The following is a 16,988-nucleotide window of genomic DNA, read 5'->3' as shown; positions in this document are numbered from 1 at the left end:
GGATGATGCTCTTAGTCATATGGTTTAGTTCTAGGTAGTCCTGCAAGGAGCAGGGAGTTGGACTTGATTCTTACGAGTGCCTTCCAGCTTCAGATATGTTTTGTTTCATGCAGCTTAAATAATGTTGTTTTTATAATGTAGTTTGTATTTAACTAGCATTCTTAATTGATTGAAACCATAACTTGCCATAAGACTTCAAGACTTAAATGTGAAACTAATTAGTTGGCAACTGTATTTTTAGTAGAATATGAGAATGACATTTTCATAGCAGGAATAGCACTTTCGATAGTATTCATTACTTGTTGCAAAGTTCTGTAAACAAGTGATTTGGTTTTATGTGAACATTTTTCTTCTGGATACAGGTGATAAAGAATTAAAAACAGTACAAGGAGTAGTGACAAGATTTTGCCATGATTATGGGATGATAGATGACATGATAATCTTCACAAAGGGTGCTGTTACAAAAAATATGCTGCTGTCTGTTGGACAGGAAGTTACTGCCACTGTTGAAGAGGATAAAACATCGGGTGGCTTGAAGGCCATTAGGGTAAGAAGTAGAGATAAGTACTAGTCTCACTTTCTCTGTAAATCCCTTGAGACTTTCTTTTGGAGATTACTATAGTTTTAGCCTCTAGAATTCTGCAAAATAAGAGAAATTCATCTAGTGGGGATAAGTTGTTTTGTTTGTTTATTATTTAATTCCATCTCCTTTAAAATGTTGTTCCTTTAATACTGACTTTCTGAATATAGATCTAGATGTAGTGAATGTTAAACTATTGGTTGAGATAATTGCATCAGAATTTGTTTAATCTTACCTAGTTCAAACCTGTGTGTGTTAACTTACTTTGAGCTTCAAAGTCAACTTGATGTCATTGTTATATGAATGGATAAGAAAATAGAAACAGGGGCTGCAAGTTTACTTTTTTTTTGCACAGAAGTGAATAGGAACATAAATTTCAAAATTTCCCATTGTAAAAAAATCACGATGTCATGGAGAGTTTTAAAACTGGATCTTTCATTACCTTTCTTGCTTTACACTTCATTTGTAAACCTACTTCAAGCTTGATTATACATTGTCATAACTTTAAACTACTGTAATTTTTTAATTATATAGGCTGAACTCAGGTGTCTGATGATCTAGCCGAGAAACTGAGTCAAGTGGCCCTTCTCCATTTAGATCTTAGATAAATATGGCTGGTGCTTCAAAGACTGACAGCAGTGCAGAAGCAGTTGATAACTGCATAGTACAGAACCCATCTCATCTTATATCTGCTTGGCTTAGCTGCATTATACTTTTAAGTACAGCACTAGATTATTGCAGTTCATCTGTTAAACTCATGCTGACCAAAACTCTGAGTCAAAGCTTAAGTTGCTTGTACAGAGGAAATCACACTAACTAGTTGAAAAGTTAACTTGAGTTTGCTAGTAAAGGGATGGCTTATGATTAAGCATCTTATAAGATCATGCTGTCTGTGAAGAATGTAATCAGCAAACAGTGGCTTCAAGGATCATGTTTCACATAATAGGAAGGTAATGATTAGCCAAAGTATTCTAGTGTGTCTAGTAATCCTATTAGTAAGGTTCTGATATGCAGGTTTAATAAGAGCGTAAGTTACCAGATAGGAGGCTTACACTTCAGGTGGTGATATGGAGAGTCTGTAAGCAGCAGCTTTTTAGGTTTTTTTTTAATTCAAATTATTAAAGAATGACTGAGAGGCAGTCTGAAATACATAATGTTTATGTATAGCGTCTTGAAAGCTTTTTTTTTTCTTTCTGAAATAGTGATGTTCCAGTTCCACTTGTGCACAGTCAGATTGCTGGGGGGTGAGGCAGGACAGTCCTCTTGTCAATATGAAGAAAATGCTTAAGTAGACCTAAAGCAAGGGAAGCATGAGAAGGATTTGACAAATTAACATGTAATTATAATAGTTGTCAGTGCAGCATACAGCAGACTTCTTAAAAGAGAATTTCCTTGCTGTTTATTGCTCATGGTTTTTGTGTACAAAAATGAACAGCTACAGTGAATATAGAATTATCTACTAAGGAGCTTGACTTCCATAAGCAGTTGAAATTCTAATACTTATTGTAGGAATATATGTTTAACATATAATTCTACGTATCAGCTGTTTGAATGTTTTGGTTTTTTGTATTATAGGTAGATGCTGTCCAGAATACATGGGGAGACTCTGATCCTACTTGTGATTCTTCTGAACTAAATATGAAAATATTAATTGGCAATATTACCTCTCTCTCTAAGGATGGTGGCTATATTAATCAGAATACTTTTTTTGCAATGGAAGATGTCTGTGAAGGTGTGTAAAGGCTCTCTTGTTTGCTCTTCCTTTTTTTTTATATGTACAATAGAAATATCTTCTGATAAACTTGCAGTCAACATCCCAAATGAGTTCTGATACAGTGTATGTAGTGAAACAAAGGTAGGGATTTGGGTGAAGAGAGCTACCTGTTTGTTTTCACTGAGCATAACTTTCATGAAGTCATTTAAGCATAAATTACATGTAAGCCAGTGTATTTTTCTGCTTGCATCTCTTACGTAGCTTGTCGTAACCTACTGTGGGAAGAACTGCAAAGAGAAGTTTGAACTCAGGGGATCTGAATAATGTGTTTTTCTGGCTGGTCGTTTGATTTAACTGAAACTAATTCTGTATGAGAGTAATACAAATGTCATCAGTACCAATTAAACTTAACAGATGTTCTGTTTTACATAGGTTTCATACCTTGTGAAGGTGATTGGGTGCAAGCAAAATATTTCATTAACCCGACAACATGGAACAGTGAAGCAGTTGCTGTAAAGCCTTTGAGATATAAGCAAGTAGACAAAGTAAGTGTTCTACATATTGTTTTTGGCAAGAGGAATTTTGTGTAAAGTAGGGTTTTGAAGATGATTTGAAGTTGCTAATATTGGTAGATCTTCCATAACACATCTTTAATTAAAAGATAAAACATATCAACTCATCCATTTATAGAATTATTTCTAAAATAACAAAGCTTTTTGAAAAGGCATACGCATTTTGGTTAGAACAAGAAGAGTAACTAACCTATTTACTGGATATAAATTGTTGATTTTTATGCTTACTGTTGTTTTAGTTACATTGGTTGCAATGAGGATGTGTGGATTGCCAGACTTTTTTTAAGTAGTAATGACTGTGGAATATATTATGTTTACTTTAATTTATCCAAATGTTTAGGCTTAAAAACAACCATTGTCCCTTTTTTATTTTAATGAAAATATTTGTTCCCTCTAGGAATACATATATTAGGTTTATGATTTATTGTATTAGCCTTAACTGTATATATTGAATAATTTTGCATATCAAGCATAGGAAAAAATTTCTTCTGTTGTGACTGCTGGTATTAAAGTATATATTAGGTAAGTTGGTAAGTCACGAGACAGGAGTCATGATTAAGTTAAAAGTATGTACTGTAGTGTGCACTTAAATGGAACCTAGTGCTTCTCTGATGTACATGTGTTTCATTATACTTTTAAATCTAAAGACAAGCACAGTGATTCTAGGTTAGAGCTGTGCATTTACCTCTCATGAATAACTGAAACTTTAGAATGCAGCTCTGTTAATGCTAGAATGAGCACTGCAGGAAAAAAATATGTGATGGTAGTATGCCTGTTAGCTGAAGCAGATAATATCAAGTGACACTGAATAACAAACTGTTACAGGTTCGCATCTCCAGCATCTGTGGAAGAAGTGGTACAGTAGATGAGAGTATATTTTTCACTTTGGATTCATTGAGACTTCCCGATGGCTATTCACCTTGTAGACATGATCTAGTGAACACGATTGTGGTGGAGAGCAATCAGTCATGTTATATTTGGAGAGCTCTCTGCTTGGTGCCAGTCAGTCAGGATGGGTAATATTCATTCTTTCATTCTCTTTCCATTTAATAACAACTAGAGATAAAATGTAATTACACAGCTTAAATTTTGTTGCATCTGTTAAGTGAGAAATACTGTGAATTCTTCACTAGTTGACTAGAAGACATGATAGATGATTGGGAAGATCAGTGTGATATGCCTGGGCCCTTGCTGTTTGTTCTTCCTTTCCAGAAGGTGGGGACATCTATGCTTAATCTGTGCTTACTACAGGTACAAAACTGGTAGGAGCTGAACTCGGAGATATTGCTAGGCAAGGAAGAAATTTTGCATGGCTTTGTTAGAAAAATGCCAAGCTCATGCTCTTGCCTTTTGTTTCCTCTATTCTGCATTCTTCTAGTGAGGACTTCACTGTTTGAAAACCATTCTCAGTGAAACTGATGTAAAATGGATGTTTCTTTAATCCATTTTGCTTAAGTTGTAATGATTCTTCAGATATCTGGCCTAAATAAAATAGGTTAATCATCTCATAATAGAGATTCATTAGGCTTGCAAATGTCAAACTGAGAGGGTCTGCAGGCACTTTAGATGGCATATGCAGTGTGAGGAAGATCTGGACAGATGGCATGTGCAAAGTGAGGAAGATCTGGACAGGTTGTGGAAAAGGTTGGAAAAAGTAGATGATATTCGGTATGGAGGAAAAGCAAAATTTTGTGAAATAATCAACTACACAAATGCAGAATGGGCAATAACTAGTCAGTAGCAGTTAAGTAGCAGCAAAGGTCTGGAATTTTATTTGAATCCAAGCATCTGTCCTGTGAAAAACACAGATACTGCCCAAATGTATATAAATAGGGCTATCACTTGTAAAATCTGTTACTCTCAGTGCTAACAAGACCTTGGTAGGCTTACCGAGTCTGATACTGCAAGCCAAAAACAAGCTATCAACAAATTGGAAAGTCCAAAGGAGAGCAAAACAGATATTTGAAAATACCTCTCAAGCATAGTCTGGGAGAACTTACCTTCTTTGGTCTCTAAGAAATATAGTAGTACATATGTCTTCAAAGGAACTATGAAGAATGGAATAAGCTGATTATTTTCACTGACAATAATGGATATAATAGATTTAAATTGTACCTAGATGGAGCTTGAAGTGTTTACATCACTTTGCACAACAGCACAATTTGTGCGTTTATTTATTTTTTCACTTGATTCTATTTTTAATGATGGATTTTATACAAAAAATTCTTACTAAAGCCAAATTATAAAAGTAGCCCTTAGGGCTGATTTCTCAGTTTTAGTTTATTTCCTGCCATATCAAAAAATTGAGAGAGCTTAAGCTGCAATGGGAGACATCTAGTGGGCTTTGCTAGTAAATTGATAGCTATTGAACAGCTGCAGTCAGTTTCTACTTTGTGTTAGATAACTAAGGAAAAATTAGGGTGTATAAATATTGGCAAGATTATTAAAATATTTCCAGATTATTTTAGTGCCAATTTATCTAACTGAATAGTTTCTTAATTGTAGAATAGGAACAGGGCTTTTTAGTGGTTTCTACAGTTAGCTGAGACTGAGAGGTCAGAGTTATGGTCCCTGTCTCAGACAGGGAAGAACATGTGACCTTGTTTTCACAGGCATTTTTCATCAGTGGTATGTGTGATGGTATTTTATTTTAAGAGTGCTTCTTGGTTTTCAGCTTTTTCCAATTTCTTCTTCAGTTTGCTGCTTTCAGATTGTAGCAGTAAGCAGAAGATGTAAGTGCTCAGGGTATATGTTGAAACACTTAGTCTAGTTATTTTACCTCTTGAACTCCAGTGCTAATCAGCTTGCTAAGGAGCTACTTTTTATTGTGTCTTGGTTCAGCTCCCAGAGAGATTCATAACAGCTTCAGTCACCATTTGATTCTGCTCTTCAGCAAAGATTAGCTAGCTATCTTAATCATTTAAGCCTTGTATCCAAACTTTTATGCTAGTCTATTACACTGCTGACAAAAGGCTTCTTGTTTTTAATTTGCTGCTTAAATTAGTAATCTCATTGTTTTGGAAGTCTAAGTAGCTGAGGAAAAAGTGAACCCTCTCACCTTGCTAGGTACTGTGACTATGCTTTGTTATAGTGATTCTTAAACATAGGCTGAATCAAAGATATTTGCTGAGTCTGTGTTTCAAAATCACTAGCTAAAATTACTTTACAGACAGTCACACTCTAATGGAGTCAATCTGGATGAGCCTTATGAAGACTTAATGAGAGACAAAGGAGGGTTGGAAGTATCAAGAATGACTAATTTTGGAACTCTGAAGCAGGGGGAATCTAAAAGAATGATCATTTGGATAGAGTAAGTCTTTCTGATTGTTCTAAGCTTTCTTACATTCCATCGTTCTGTAGTCTGTAAACCTGTCTTTCATACAGATAACTCTCACAGTTGAGCCTTATGGTTTATGGTCTTCAAGTAACCCCCAAATACTATGGAGTTAAAGAGAATTTCATACTGAATTTGATGGCTTTAGAATAGTCTTTTTATTGAACATATATCTTGCAGATAGTGCTTTGAGATGCCTCAATCCTACGTCTCCTTTCAATCCTAATAAAATCCTTTCTGGAATGATGATTAAAGTAAATGCTTTTACTTGTTAAGCGTGTTTAATTTAAACTGCAGATACACTTCCATCTTCAAATTTCAGAACAAGAGGACTGTTGCATGCTCATGTGTTAAAAGCAGACTAGATTTTTTTTCCTAATTATTTGGTTGGGTTTTTTTAACCTGGATGCTGAAGAACTGTGTTGGTATATCCTTGAGGGTTTTTTGGTTTGCTGTTTTTCTTTTGTTTTATGGTTTGGTTGGGGTTTTTCTTCACATCTGGGCATAGAGGCTCAAGTGAAGACACACCTAAATATCCTCTATTTGCTGCACTATGCTTTTTCCTAACAGTTAGTTGCCCAATTGTAAATTTTATGTTACCATAACTTTTTTTTATGTACAGTATTTCTGTATGCTTCATATGGTAGTTGATATGACCTAGAGATATTAACGTTTAGCAGAGTTAGAAACAGCAGTGCAATTTCTTTCTGATAGCAGTTATGAAATAATGGTGAAATAACCAGCTACAGACAATTATATTTGACTTCAGGTAGAATTAAGAACATTAGCTATGCATTTAATTGTGTAATTAATTACATAACTACTTCTAGGAATAAAGGGAGTGTACCACAGTCCTTAATCAGCTGCAGATTAGCTGGATGGGTGAAAGACAAGCAATTCAGTTTTCAGATACCTCAAAAATGTGAGAACAGTCCAGAAGTATATCTGTCATCTTTTCCAATAAATCAAGAAAACGTCTCAAAAGCTGCAATTAATTCATATAACAACAGTGGAGGAACAGCGTATGAGTCACTGAATAATACATTCATTATGAAGAATGGAGACGTTCCAGGTACAGTGAATTACTAATATTTGAATGCTGAGTGTTAATTCCTCAGAAGACCTTTAGGTTTGTTTGAGAAGACTTGCCTATGCTAGCCATAGTAATTGTGGTAACAGAATTTATTGTAATCTGTTTACTATAGAAGAAATTAATTCTCAGGATACAAATATATCTAAGACAAAAGAAAACTTTTCCTTGCTGAAAGATGAAAATCTACATAATGGAGAAAATGAGCAAAGAGAAGATGTGAAACAACCAGTAGAGCATGTCAATATTACTGGAGAAATTGTCATACCACCAGGTGGAAAAACATTCATAGTGATCATATGCACAGCTGCGTAAGTATTTCTTTCCATTGGTTCTGACCGATACAATGGAAACAAGTCATAAAAATTTATTTCACAGAATCATAGAATACCAGGGTGGAAGAGACCTTGGGGATCATCTGGTCCAACCATTCCTGGCAAAAGCACGGTCTAGACAAGATGGCCCAGCACCTTGTCCAGCTGAATCCTAAAAGTGTCCAGTGTTGGGGAATCCACCACTTCCCTGGGGAGATTGTTCTCACTGTGAAAAATTTTCCTCTTGTGTCCAATCGGAATCTCCCCAGGATTAACTTGTACCCGTTACCCCTCGTCTTTTCCATGCAACTCTGTGTAAAAAGGGAGTCTCCATCTTCTTTGTCACCACCCTTTAAATACTGGAACATGGTGATAAGGTCTCCCCTAAGCCTTCTCTTCTGAAGGCGGAACGAACCCAATTCTCTCAGCCTTTCCTCACATGGCAGGCTTCCCAGTCCTTTGGTCATTTTTGTGGCCCCTCTCCGAGCTCTCTCCAGCCTGTCCACAGCTTTTTGGTATAGTGGGGTCCAAAACTGAACACAATATTCCAGGTGTGGCCTGACGAGCGCTGAGTAGAGTGGGATAATGCCTTCTTTATCTCTTAATAGTTCCCTTATTCTCTTAATACTCTCATAATAGTTCCTGTATTCTGAGCACAGTTTTCTCTTTGGTATATGATAAAGTTAAGCCAGTACATACTAGCAAATGAGGTGGAAACCTATATTAGCTCTTGAAAGTAGTTAGCATTTTAATTCTTGATTCTGATTTTTGTTGAAAGAAAATGGTAGTAGTAAATGAAGAAATACAGTGGGAGTATATAATGTCTCAAAAAAAACCGCAGTAAGGTGAAGAGAATGCCTACGGCTGGTTATATTCTTTTCAGGAAACCCATTGCTCCTTGAGCTCGAGAGCTAATGTAGACTTCCTGGGAATTTTTGTGTTATGTCCAATATGTTTCTTCCAGTCTCAGTACCCTCACGTCTTATTTATGTTGCTGCATGACTTGATCTCAAACTTCCCTGTTCTGTGATATTGAATCCAGGTTATGTGTGCTGAAATAAGAAAGAAAAAAGTGTTCTTCCTTGAAGGTGTAATTTAGAGAGAAAGTGGTTTGCAGATCTTAGAAAACTCTTGCAAAACAAAAATGCTTTACTGTACAAAATATTTAGTGGATTTAGTTAAAAATAAAAAGTGGCTTTGTGTGAGCTCTTTCAGAATTCAAATGGGAACCTCATGCTGGAAAGCTTACTTTCCTCTACTTTCCAGTTACTTTCAGCTGTAGCTCTACAAACATTGTGTAACACAACCATTAACTCTTATGATAATAATTTGAAAATTAGACAGGGAAAAACAAGGTCAAATGGTTTCGTTCATCGAAGTAACAATGCGTTAACTTTCACACTACTTGTGTTACCATTTTAAATAGTGAGGCGAGGGGTAGAAATTTTCTTAAGAGGATGATTTAGCTGCAGTTTGAAAGATAAGTTGCAGTCATGGCTTGCCTTTGTGGAGAAAGACGTGTAGAAAGAACAATTTATATTTCACTGTAGATCTGTAAATGCCACCAAGTCTGAGAATCTTCTAATAATATAGAACAATCCACACAAAATACCATAGGAGGCTGCAGCATGAAGGTGACAAGTGCTTGATGGCCACTTAAGAGACCATGGAGACTGCCAATTTAGACCATAAAGCTGGACAGCTCAGTGTCTGCACTGAGTTTGTATATCTCAAAAAAACAGGCTGTAGCTTTAACTTGAGCAGGTAGTGTTAGCTGGCATGAAAAAATAGTACTTCTGCCAGAGAAGTAGTAAGCTGGAATCCTTCTGGGATGCTTTTGTTTCAGGCACATAGTGAGAGTGTTGCACTCTGTAGTTAGTGCTGAGGAGAGAATTGGGCTCTGGGTAGTTCTGGGATGAGTTCATTAAGGGATTTCAGAGCAGATGGTGTGTGTTAGATCTTTTGTCTTAAGTTCCTTAGAAACCAGTCTGAAGAAACTGTTCCCTCCAATTTATTTTTTTTCTTCCCCCTCTGTCACTTCCCAAGCACCACTTACACGTGTAAAGTGCATTTTTCAGAAATAAAGGATCTGTCCTACTTTTTCCATTTGATGTGCTTACAGTTAGGATTCAGTTCTGAGTAGCCTTAAGCAAGATGGAAGAAAGCTGGTGCTGCAGTGAAGAGATATGCTTCAGGTTCCTCTGATGGAAATGTTTGGCTAATCTTTTTCACTAATTCCAATATGTTCATTGTGACAGAAGTATGAATTCTGTACCTAGTATGTTGAGGGGAGGGATTTTACTCTTTCTTCAGGCTTTTGATTAAATTATATCTTTACTCTTCCCCCCCACCCCACCTTCCCCAATTATTTATTATACCTGGATTGAACTCGGGGTGGGGAGTAAGTGTGAGGAATTACCTGAAATTAGCAGTTCTCCTGTGTTAGTGAAATGAGAATCTACAATTTTATTTTTAAAAATATGTCTGGGGAAAACAAAGTGTGAGCGTGATGGTTTTAAGAACATAATTTCTGCTTACTTGAAGAAATCCTGGGTACAGTAAAGAACTCCTATTGCTTGGTTTTTCTGCTTTTACTGTTGGACGCTATATTGAAGCCACTGTAACAAATGAAGAAGAATTACTGATAGCACCTGTGGAACCATTTTCTCCAAGAAAGCCTAAAATTATTCACGAAACTCAGCCAAGGAAGACAACAGTGGTTGCCCCTAAATATAGGAGGTACTGTGAATTAGAGCAAAAAGTAACATTTACCTAATACTGCTTTATTTGCTATTGCTATCTCTGTTCTGTAATGCTGACAAAGGAGGTGTGAAACTGGGAGAGTCTGTACATGTTAGTACATGTTTGTTGTAAGCAAGATAATTGTGGACATTACTGATAGAAGAAGTTGTTTCAGCTATGATTGCTTGCTTTCTTTGTAGATCCGTCACACGAGCTCTTTCTATTATATAAGGTGATAAACAAGATTAAACACTTGCACAGGAATGTGCAAGTAACAATTGTGTTAATATGAAAAAAGATATAAAATTGGAAATAGTTTTCTGAGAGAGTTAGCTTCTTAACTCCTTAATCAACTTCAACATCTATATCTGATAAATGTTTCCTAACTTTCATTCAGAACTTTTCCTTTTGAGAATAAGCTTCATATACTTACAGTATTTGCTTAGTTATAAAAATATCTCTAAACTGAAAAAGCAGGCACGTGATGTTTTCAAATAATCTGTAACTGGAACATTTACCTATCTTCCCTGTAGAGCAAACTTAACACTTTGAAGAAATTGTTGGGTCTCTCGTGTGTGTGTGTGCACACGTGTTGGTCTTATAACCTTGATGCGGCTTGATCATTAGCTGTTTTTCACATATGTAATTTGAGAAAGCTAAATGGTATGTCATACATCTTTGTTTTAGAAGTCACAGAAAGTTGCCAAGCTTTCTCCCACATTATACCATACCAGATGAGTTAAGAAAATGTGCGGAGCAGAAGTTAGACATACTGACCTTTCAGCCTCTCCTAGCTGAGGTATGCAAGTATAGATTTATATAAGAAAATACATTTTATGTAAGTATGTTTGTTCAAGCTGGCCTTAATTTAGCAAAAATGTGTAGCCTTTAATGTAATAGAATATGATGTAATACTGTTACCAAATAGACCTAAGGCTTTAGTCAGTATCCTGTAACTTTCATGGGTTTCAGTATGTCACAGAATCCAATTATAAGAGCACAAAAGGGTTAATGTGAAAAACTGAGAAGGGAGTAGAAGTATGCTGGGGGGGGATGGGTAGGGAGTGTTACAAGAAGCTGAACAAAGATTCCTCTTCACTCTCACTTTTTAGGCAACATTGGAAGGGGTTTTTGGGGGTGTCAAAACAGTAGTCCAGCAGTTGTTTCATAGCAAATGAAAGCAGAAATTCTTAAGTTATTGCAGTATCAGGATTCTTTTCTGGTTGTTCAAAACTTTTTAAAAAAAATCCTCCAGCTTAATTCTTTATGGCTTGTTCAAATTCTTCCTGCAAGTGTAGCAACTTCAGAATATGTAAAAAAAAAAAAAAAAAAAAAACCAAAAACACAACAACAACAAAAAAAAAACGCACAGAAAAAACAACCCAAACTGAAGTCTAACAAGAATATTATGGTGATTCCTTATCCAAAACTTTGTTCTGATTTCTCGTAGAACATTGTTGCAATTCACTGGGTTTTTTTACCCCTAACTTTTTAAGGACTTGTAAACTGGGGTCGATAACCTTTTATGTTTTTGAAAAATTAGGTATATTGTCTGCTTTCTAAACAGCTCACAAAATCTGAGGTCACAGCATTAAGATAGCAGGTTAGTGATTCTCTTTCAAAGAAGATAAAACTCTGTAGTGTTTGAAATAATTTTATACTGAAAGCCTGCCATTAATGGTAACTTTTTTTAACCACACCTTAAGTTCTGTCTAGTGCTGGTGACTGTTTTAAGTCTGTTTCAGACTTAAAACAAGGCTCATTCACCTTGTATTTGAGTGGGAAGATATTAAATATAAAGCATTCTGTGCTATCAGTGATTGTTTAGGTAAAACTTTGTACAATTGGAGAATACCTCTTCAGTGGGATGCATTAAGTTCCAAGGGAGAAAGTTCAGTTTGTTTCACCTTGCCATCAGCTGGGTAATCATCAGCCAAGGCTGAGGCCAATGTGACTCTTCACCCATCTCTGCCCAGTTTACTTAAATTTTATGCTTTCTGGGATTGCTGAGCATAGAATTGGGTTTGTAGACTGCCCCTGAATTCAGATGTTGAAATTGCCATTGTAGTAGGGAGCGACTTGGTTAATTCTTTAGCTAACTGGCTATTTCTGAGTGCCAAGGACTATACTAATTCCACTTTAACTCCTGGTAGAGTTTAGAGTATTTGTTGGTGTATAGGTGCATGTATTTCGGTGCCTTAATTGGCAACCCAGTTGCTGTGCAGTCTGTCTTAAGAGTTATTTTATATAAAGTTAAGAATAGCGAGTTCTGTATCTTAGTGTAGAAGTTAGAACAATAATGTATGCTGTTTTGTTTTTCAGCATCTTAATCTACATAATTATAAAGCCAACTTTTCTACTCTCTTGTGGCTTGAAGAGATCCATGCAGAAATGGAGATAAAAGACTTTAACATGAGTGGAGTTATTTTGAAAAGGAATGGAAACTCATTAGTTTTGGAAGTGCCAGGAGTGGAAGAGGGCAGACCTCACCTGATTGCAGGTAGTAATTAATGTGCGATAAAGCCAAATAGCATGTTGATCAATGTTTTCAGTGCAATACAAACTCCATTGCTTAATCATTTGTTTAAAGAAGTCTTTCACATATTTCAACACAATTATTAATCTAGGCTACTAGACAGGTGAACTGCACTGTTAGTGTCTCAGTGTGAATCTTACAGTGGCTGCTGTCTGAAGCAGTGAGTGTGACGTGTCTGTTCTTACGCATGTTGTGATACTTAAGGATTTTTCATGTACAAAAATTGGTTGGACTTTCAGCAAAAATAAACTGTGCAATGGAGTAATAATTTAAGACAATAGGTATATCAAAAGCTGGCAAAGTAGTTAAAATTGAATTCAGAATCTCAAATAATATAATATACAAGGTACTGTGTTCAGGAGGTGTTATCTGATGGTGTCTGTAGTAGGTGCCTTTTAAAATGTAATACACAACTGCATATAGGATTTCAGAACAGGTACTCAGATACAGCAACTTTGCTGAAGTTAGTTAACATCTAGCATCCTGTAAATTCCTAATTTAATCATGCAAAAGAGGAATATATTAAGTGCTGCAGTGAGGATTTTACTATTGTTTGTAACAATATGTTGCCTTTTAACTTTGTTTACAATTAGGTGATAAGGTGATACTGAAAAGTCAGGTCTACTCTGAGCATATAATAGAGTACGTTGCCTATATTACTGAGGTAAGCAGAGTGTATCTCCTGTTGAAAATACTGGTCCACAGGTTTCAAAGAGGAATCTGACAATTCATGGAGTTACAGACTAGTTTAACCTGAGTTTTGGGAAGCTAGATATGTTTCATCTACACTCTGAGTGGTGATTTTGTATTTTTATTGTATTTTTGAAGATTTTGGCTTCCCTATTCTTTCTAGATTATAATCTTTAACTGCTCTGAAAGAACTCATAACATAATCTAGATATGTAGTATGTTGTTAGCAGGTAAATCTTGGTGTTCTTTTGGAGGTGATGGGAGGTTCAGTGCTTTCGCAGATGCTTCTTTGTCTTTGAAGTACTACACTTTCATCAGTAAACTGGCTTTTTATCTTTGCAACAGATATGTAATGAAGATGTTACTCTTAAATTTAATGCAGACTTTGAACAGGGTTACAACTTGGAACCCATGGATGTGGAATTTGTTCATTGCAGGTATTTTTATAAGTTTCCAAAAAGCTGCATTTAATGGTTCCTCTAGTAAAGTGACTATTGAAATACACATGACTGTCAACTGGTTGTTTTTCTGGATACAGACAGGAGAAGGACATAATTAACATCTTGCCAATTCTTACACCTCTTTTCCTCAGCGCACCTTTGCCACTACATTCATCGATAAAAGACTGCAACTGTTGTCATGGTGTAGAAAAAATTCTTAAGCCTCTCTCAATGATTGCACCAATGCCAAGCAATGAAATGGTGGGGGAGATGAGGTGGGGTGTTTTGGTGTGGTGTTTTTTTCCCTTGTTTTTTTTTTTAAAGAAGAAAATATACTAATATGGCTGCAAGACTATGCAAAAAAAAAAAAAAAATTACTGATGTTACCCACCCGTTGCTTTATACTTTTGTTTTATTCATGGGATGTTATGATCTGTATATAGTAGCTTAATCTCCTCTGTAAAATCAGCTTTGCAGAGAACTTCCTTGAAAGACTATCTAAGTCTGAAACACCAGGCCATCTTTGTCTCACTAAAGAGCTAGAGAATATGTATCAGTGTTATTGACAGTAAAGCTGTAGATTGACACTTTTGCAGCATATTTCTCAGTAGCTGCTTCTTATTTTATGGGCACTGGTACACAGTAAAAAATACCAGATACGTTGTAAGTGTATGCTGCTGTAGTTTATGGAAGTGTAAGCTTTTACTTTAATCTACAAATTTATATTCTGATAACAGGATTACTAGCAGGCGATGCCAGTTTGCAGTTGACCAAGCTGTCTACCTGGGTGAAAAAGGTACACTTCAGTTGACTTACGCTGTATTAAGGGGCTTGTGGGGAGTCTTGTATTTTATATTGTTTTCACATCAGGGCATACTGAGAAGAATGCATTGTAGTTTATTCTTAGAGAAGTTTTCTGTATTTTTTTTTTTTTCCAAAAAAAACAACTCTCTGAATCTAGAGTAGCTGTCATCAGAATGATTTCATCTGTTGGTCATCACAGGGGAGAAGAGTGGAAACAAACTTGTGAACTGTTTGAGCCAGTAAGAACTGTAGAAAACATACTGTTGTTATAATAGCAAGTGAAATGGCAACATTTTGTTACCTTAGAATTTATTAAAAAGCACTCTGATTTCCTATGTTATGGTTGAGTAGAACAATCCATATGAAATTCACACCGTTCTTTACCACTTTTGCATTAGTTCTGATAAACCAGTTTTGGCAACTCAGAGCAAGCTGATTTATCACCAGTGATGTTAATCAGTGAAATGTGCAAAGTGTTCAAGTGGCTTTCAAATTTTTTCTTTCTCTTTTTCCTCTACATTTGAAGTGTTATTTCCGGAAAGGCTTGTCTTACAATCACGACAAGTTGTCAAGACCCAGAATGCTACTGCGTATTGTGGTGTTGATGATGGCCTTGAACAATGTTCTCAGCAGGGAAATAAGGTATCTATTCTGTAATTGTTCCTTAAAATGCTGAATACCATTTGGATTGGTAACAGATACCTACTGTACAGCTATTTTTAGAAAGAAATTGTATAATGGTGTATCAAAGAATCAAGGTTGTATTCTGCTTTCTGATGACAGAAGTTTTTGTTTGCTGCCTCGGGATAGGGGATTTTATGATAACTGGTACTATTAAGCTAACACTCCCATCTCAAATTGAAAGTGCTTATAAAAGAACCGTAGTAGTATTATAATTGCAACTGTCAGATTTGCCTTAGACTAGTTGAGTAGATACTTAAGTCCTGTCACTGTGGCAGGAAATAATTTTATGATAGAAAATAGTCATCCTGTTCTGGGTAGATTTACTCTGGCTTATTAACTGCTAATATAATTATGTGAAGAAAATGTAGCAATCTTTCTTAGAAAGGAATTCAGGTTACCTAGTCCTCTTTCCTATTTGAAAGGAGGACTTTCAAATGGACTTTGAAAGGACTGTCACCAACACTATGTTAGGTCAGCTTGGGAGTAGGTGGGAGCCTCTGCATAACCTTTCCACTCAAGACTTTTTCCTAATTACCAGTATAAATCTTCCACCTGCAACTTGTGGATGTGGTCCCTTGTTACATCATATGTGACTACAAAGAGGAGATTGTGTCTCTTTTTTTTGTGTGTAACTCTGGTACCAACAACAATCCTGTGGTTCTTAGCTTTTGACTAGCTTCCAGTTGAGTATCGAACTACTGATTAATACACTTTGAGCCCACCCAGTAGTTCAGTCACTTTTCAACTTGTCTAATTATCTGTTGATCTAGCTAATATGTCCTCAGGCTACAAATAAGAATAACGTGGTAAATAAACCATTTCAGTAGCCTTGTTCAGGTCAAGAAGTGTTATAATGACTACTTTTCTTCTGTCCACGTAATAGTCTGTCTACATAATAGCCTCTTGATCACAGACGAAAATCATGTTGGTCATGAAAGGTCTGCCTCTTGGTTTAGCCATGTTGACTACTCCTGGTCACTCTGTTTTCCAATCATGTGAAGGATGTGGAACCCAGAAGGATGTGCTCAGTGATATTCTCGGGAATTGGAGTGAGGCTGACAAGCTCTAGTTCCTTAGGTCTTCCTTGTCTTTCTTTAAATTGGAGCAATATTAGCTTTTTCCTGCTGTCAGGGACATTCCCTGGCTTGTCCTGATTATTTGTTTATTGTATATGATAGGCAGCAGTGTCCACAATCATATCAACGTGGTGCATCATATCTACCGTATCGAGTATCTCTAATCATTTTGCAGCATGGTCTTCCACTTCTGTTACTTTTCAGTTTTCTTCCCATACTGTTACTTTTCACGGGAGTATGGAAACCTGCATGTGAGGCAGAAAGGACATTGAGTTCTTTCCCATATCATCCATCAATAAATTGTCTTCTCTTACCCATCTGTGAGCCTCCATGATCCTTGAACTGTCTCTCTTCCACAACATTTGCTAAATCCCTTCTTATTACTCTGTTCTTGTCCCATTTTAGCTTTAGC

At 36.2% G+C, this 16,988-nt stretch overlaps 1 protein-coding gene across 1 annotated transcript in view; it reads left to right on the top strand.

Annotated features, from left to right (window-relative positions):
* The first annotated feature begins 406 nt into the window (after positions 1-406).
* Positions 407-16,988, top strand: part of MOV10L1 (Mov10 like RISC complex RNA helicase 1) — a 31,269-nt gene continuing 14,687 nt past the window's right edge. Inside the window, exons 1-14 of the mRNA XM_042791872.1 lie at positions 407-547; positions 2,156-2,312; positions 2,727-2,839; positions 3,692-3,882; positions 6,036-6,176; positions 7,031-7,272; positions 7,406-7,601; positions 10,149-10,343; positions 11,037-11,145; positions 12,669-12,846; positions 13,476-13,546; positions 13,918-14,009; positions 14,750-14,808; positions 15,343-15,458. Of these exons, the coding sequence (XP_042647806.1) occupies positions 422-547; positions 2,156-2,312; positions 2,727-2,839; positions 3,692-3,882; positions 6,036-6,176; positions 7,031-7,272; positions 7,406-7,601; positions 10,149-10,343; positions 11,037-11,145; positions 12,669-12,846; positions 13,476-13,546; positions 13,918-14,009; positions 14,750-14,808; positions 15,343-15,458 (1,986 nt within the window). The 5' untranslated portion in view covers positions 407-421. The remainder of the gene's footprint in view (positions 548-2,155; positions 2,313-2,726; positions 2,840-3,691; positions 3,883-6,035; positions 6,177-7,030; positions 7,273-7,405; positions 7,602-10,148; positions 10,344-11,036; positions 11,146-12,668; positions 12,847-13,475; positions 13,547-13,917; positions 14,010-14,749; positions 14,809-15,342; positions 15,459-16,988) is intronic.

Source organism: Tyto alba, unplaced genomic scaffold, assembly GCF_018691265.1.
Source record: "Tyto alba isolate M040663 unplaced genomic scaffold, T.alba_DEE_v4.0 Super-Scaffold_2, whole genome shotgun sequence".
Taxonomy (NCBI): Eukaryota; Metazoa; Chordata; class Aves; order Strigiformes; family Tytonidae; genus Tyto; species Tyto alba.
This window is presented reverse-complemented; position numbering and strand designations above follow the sequence as displayed.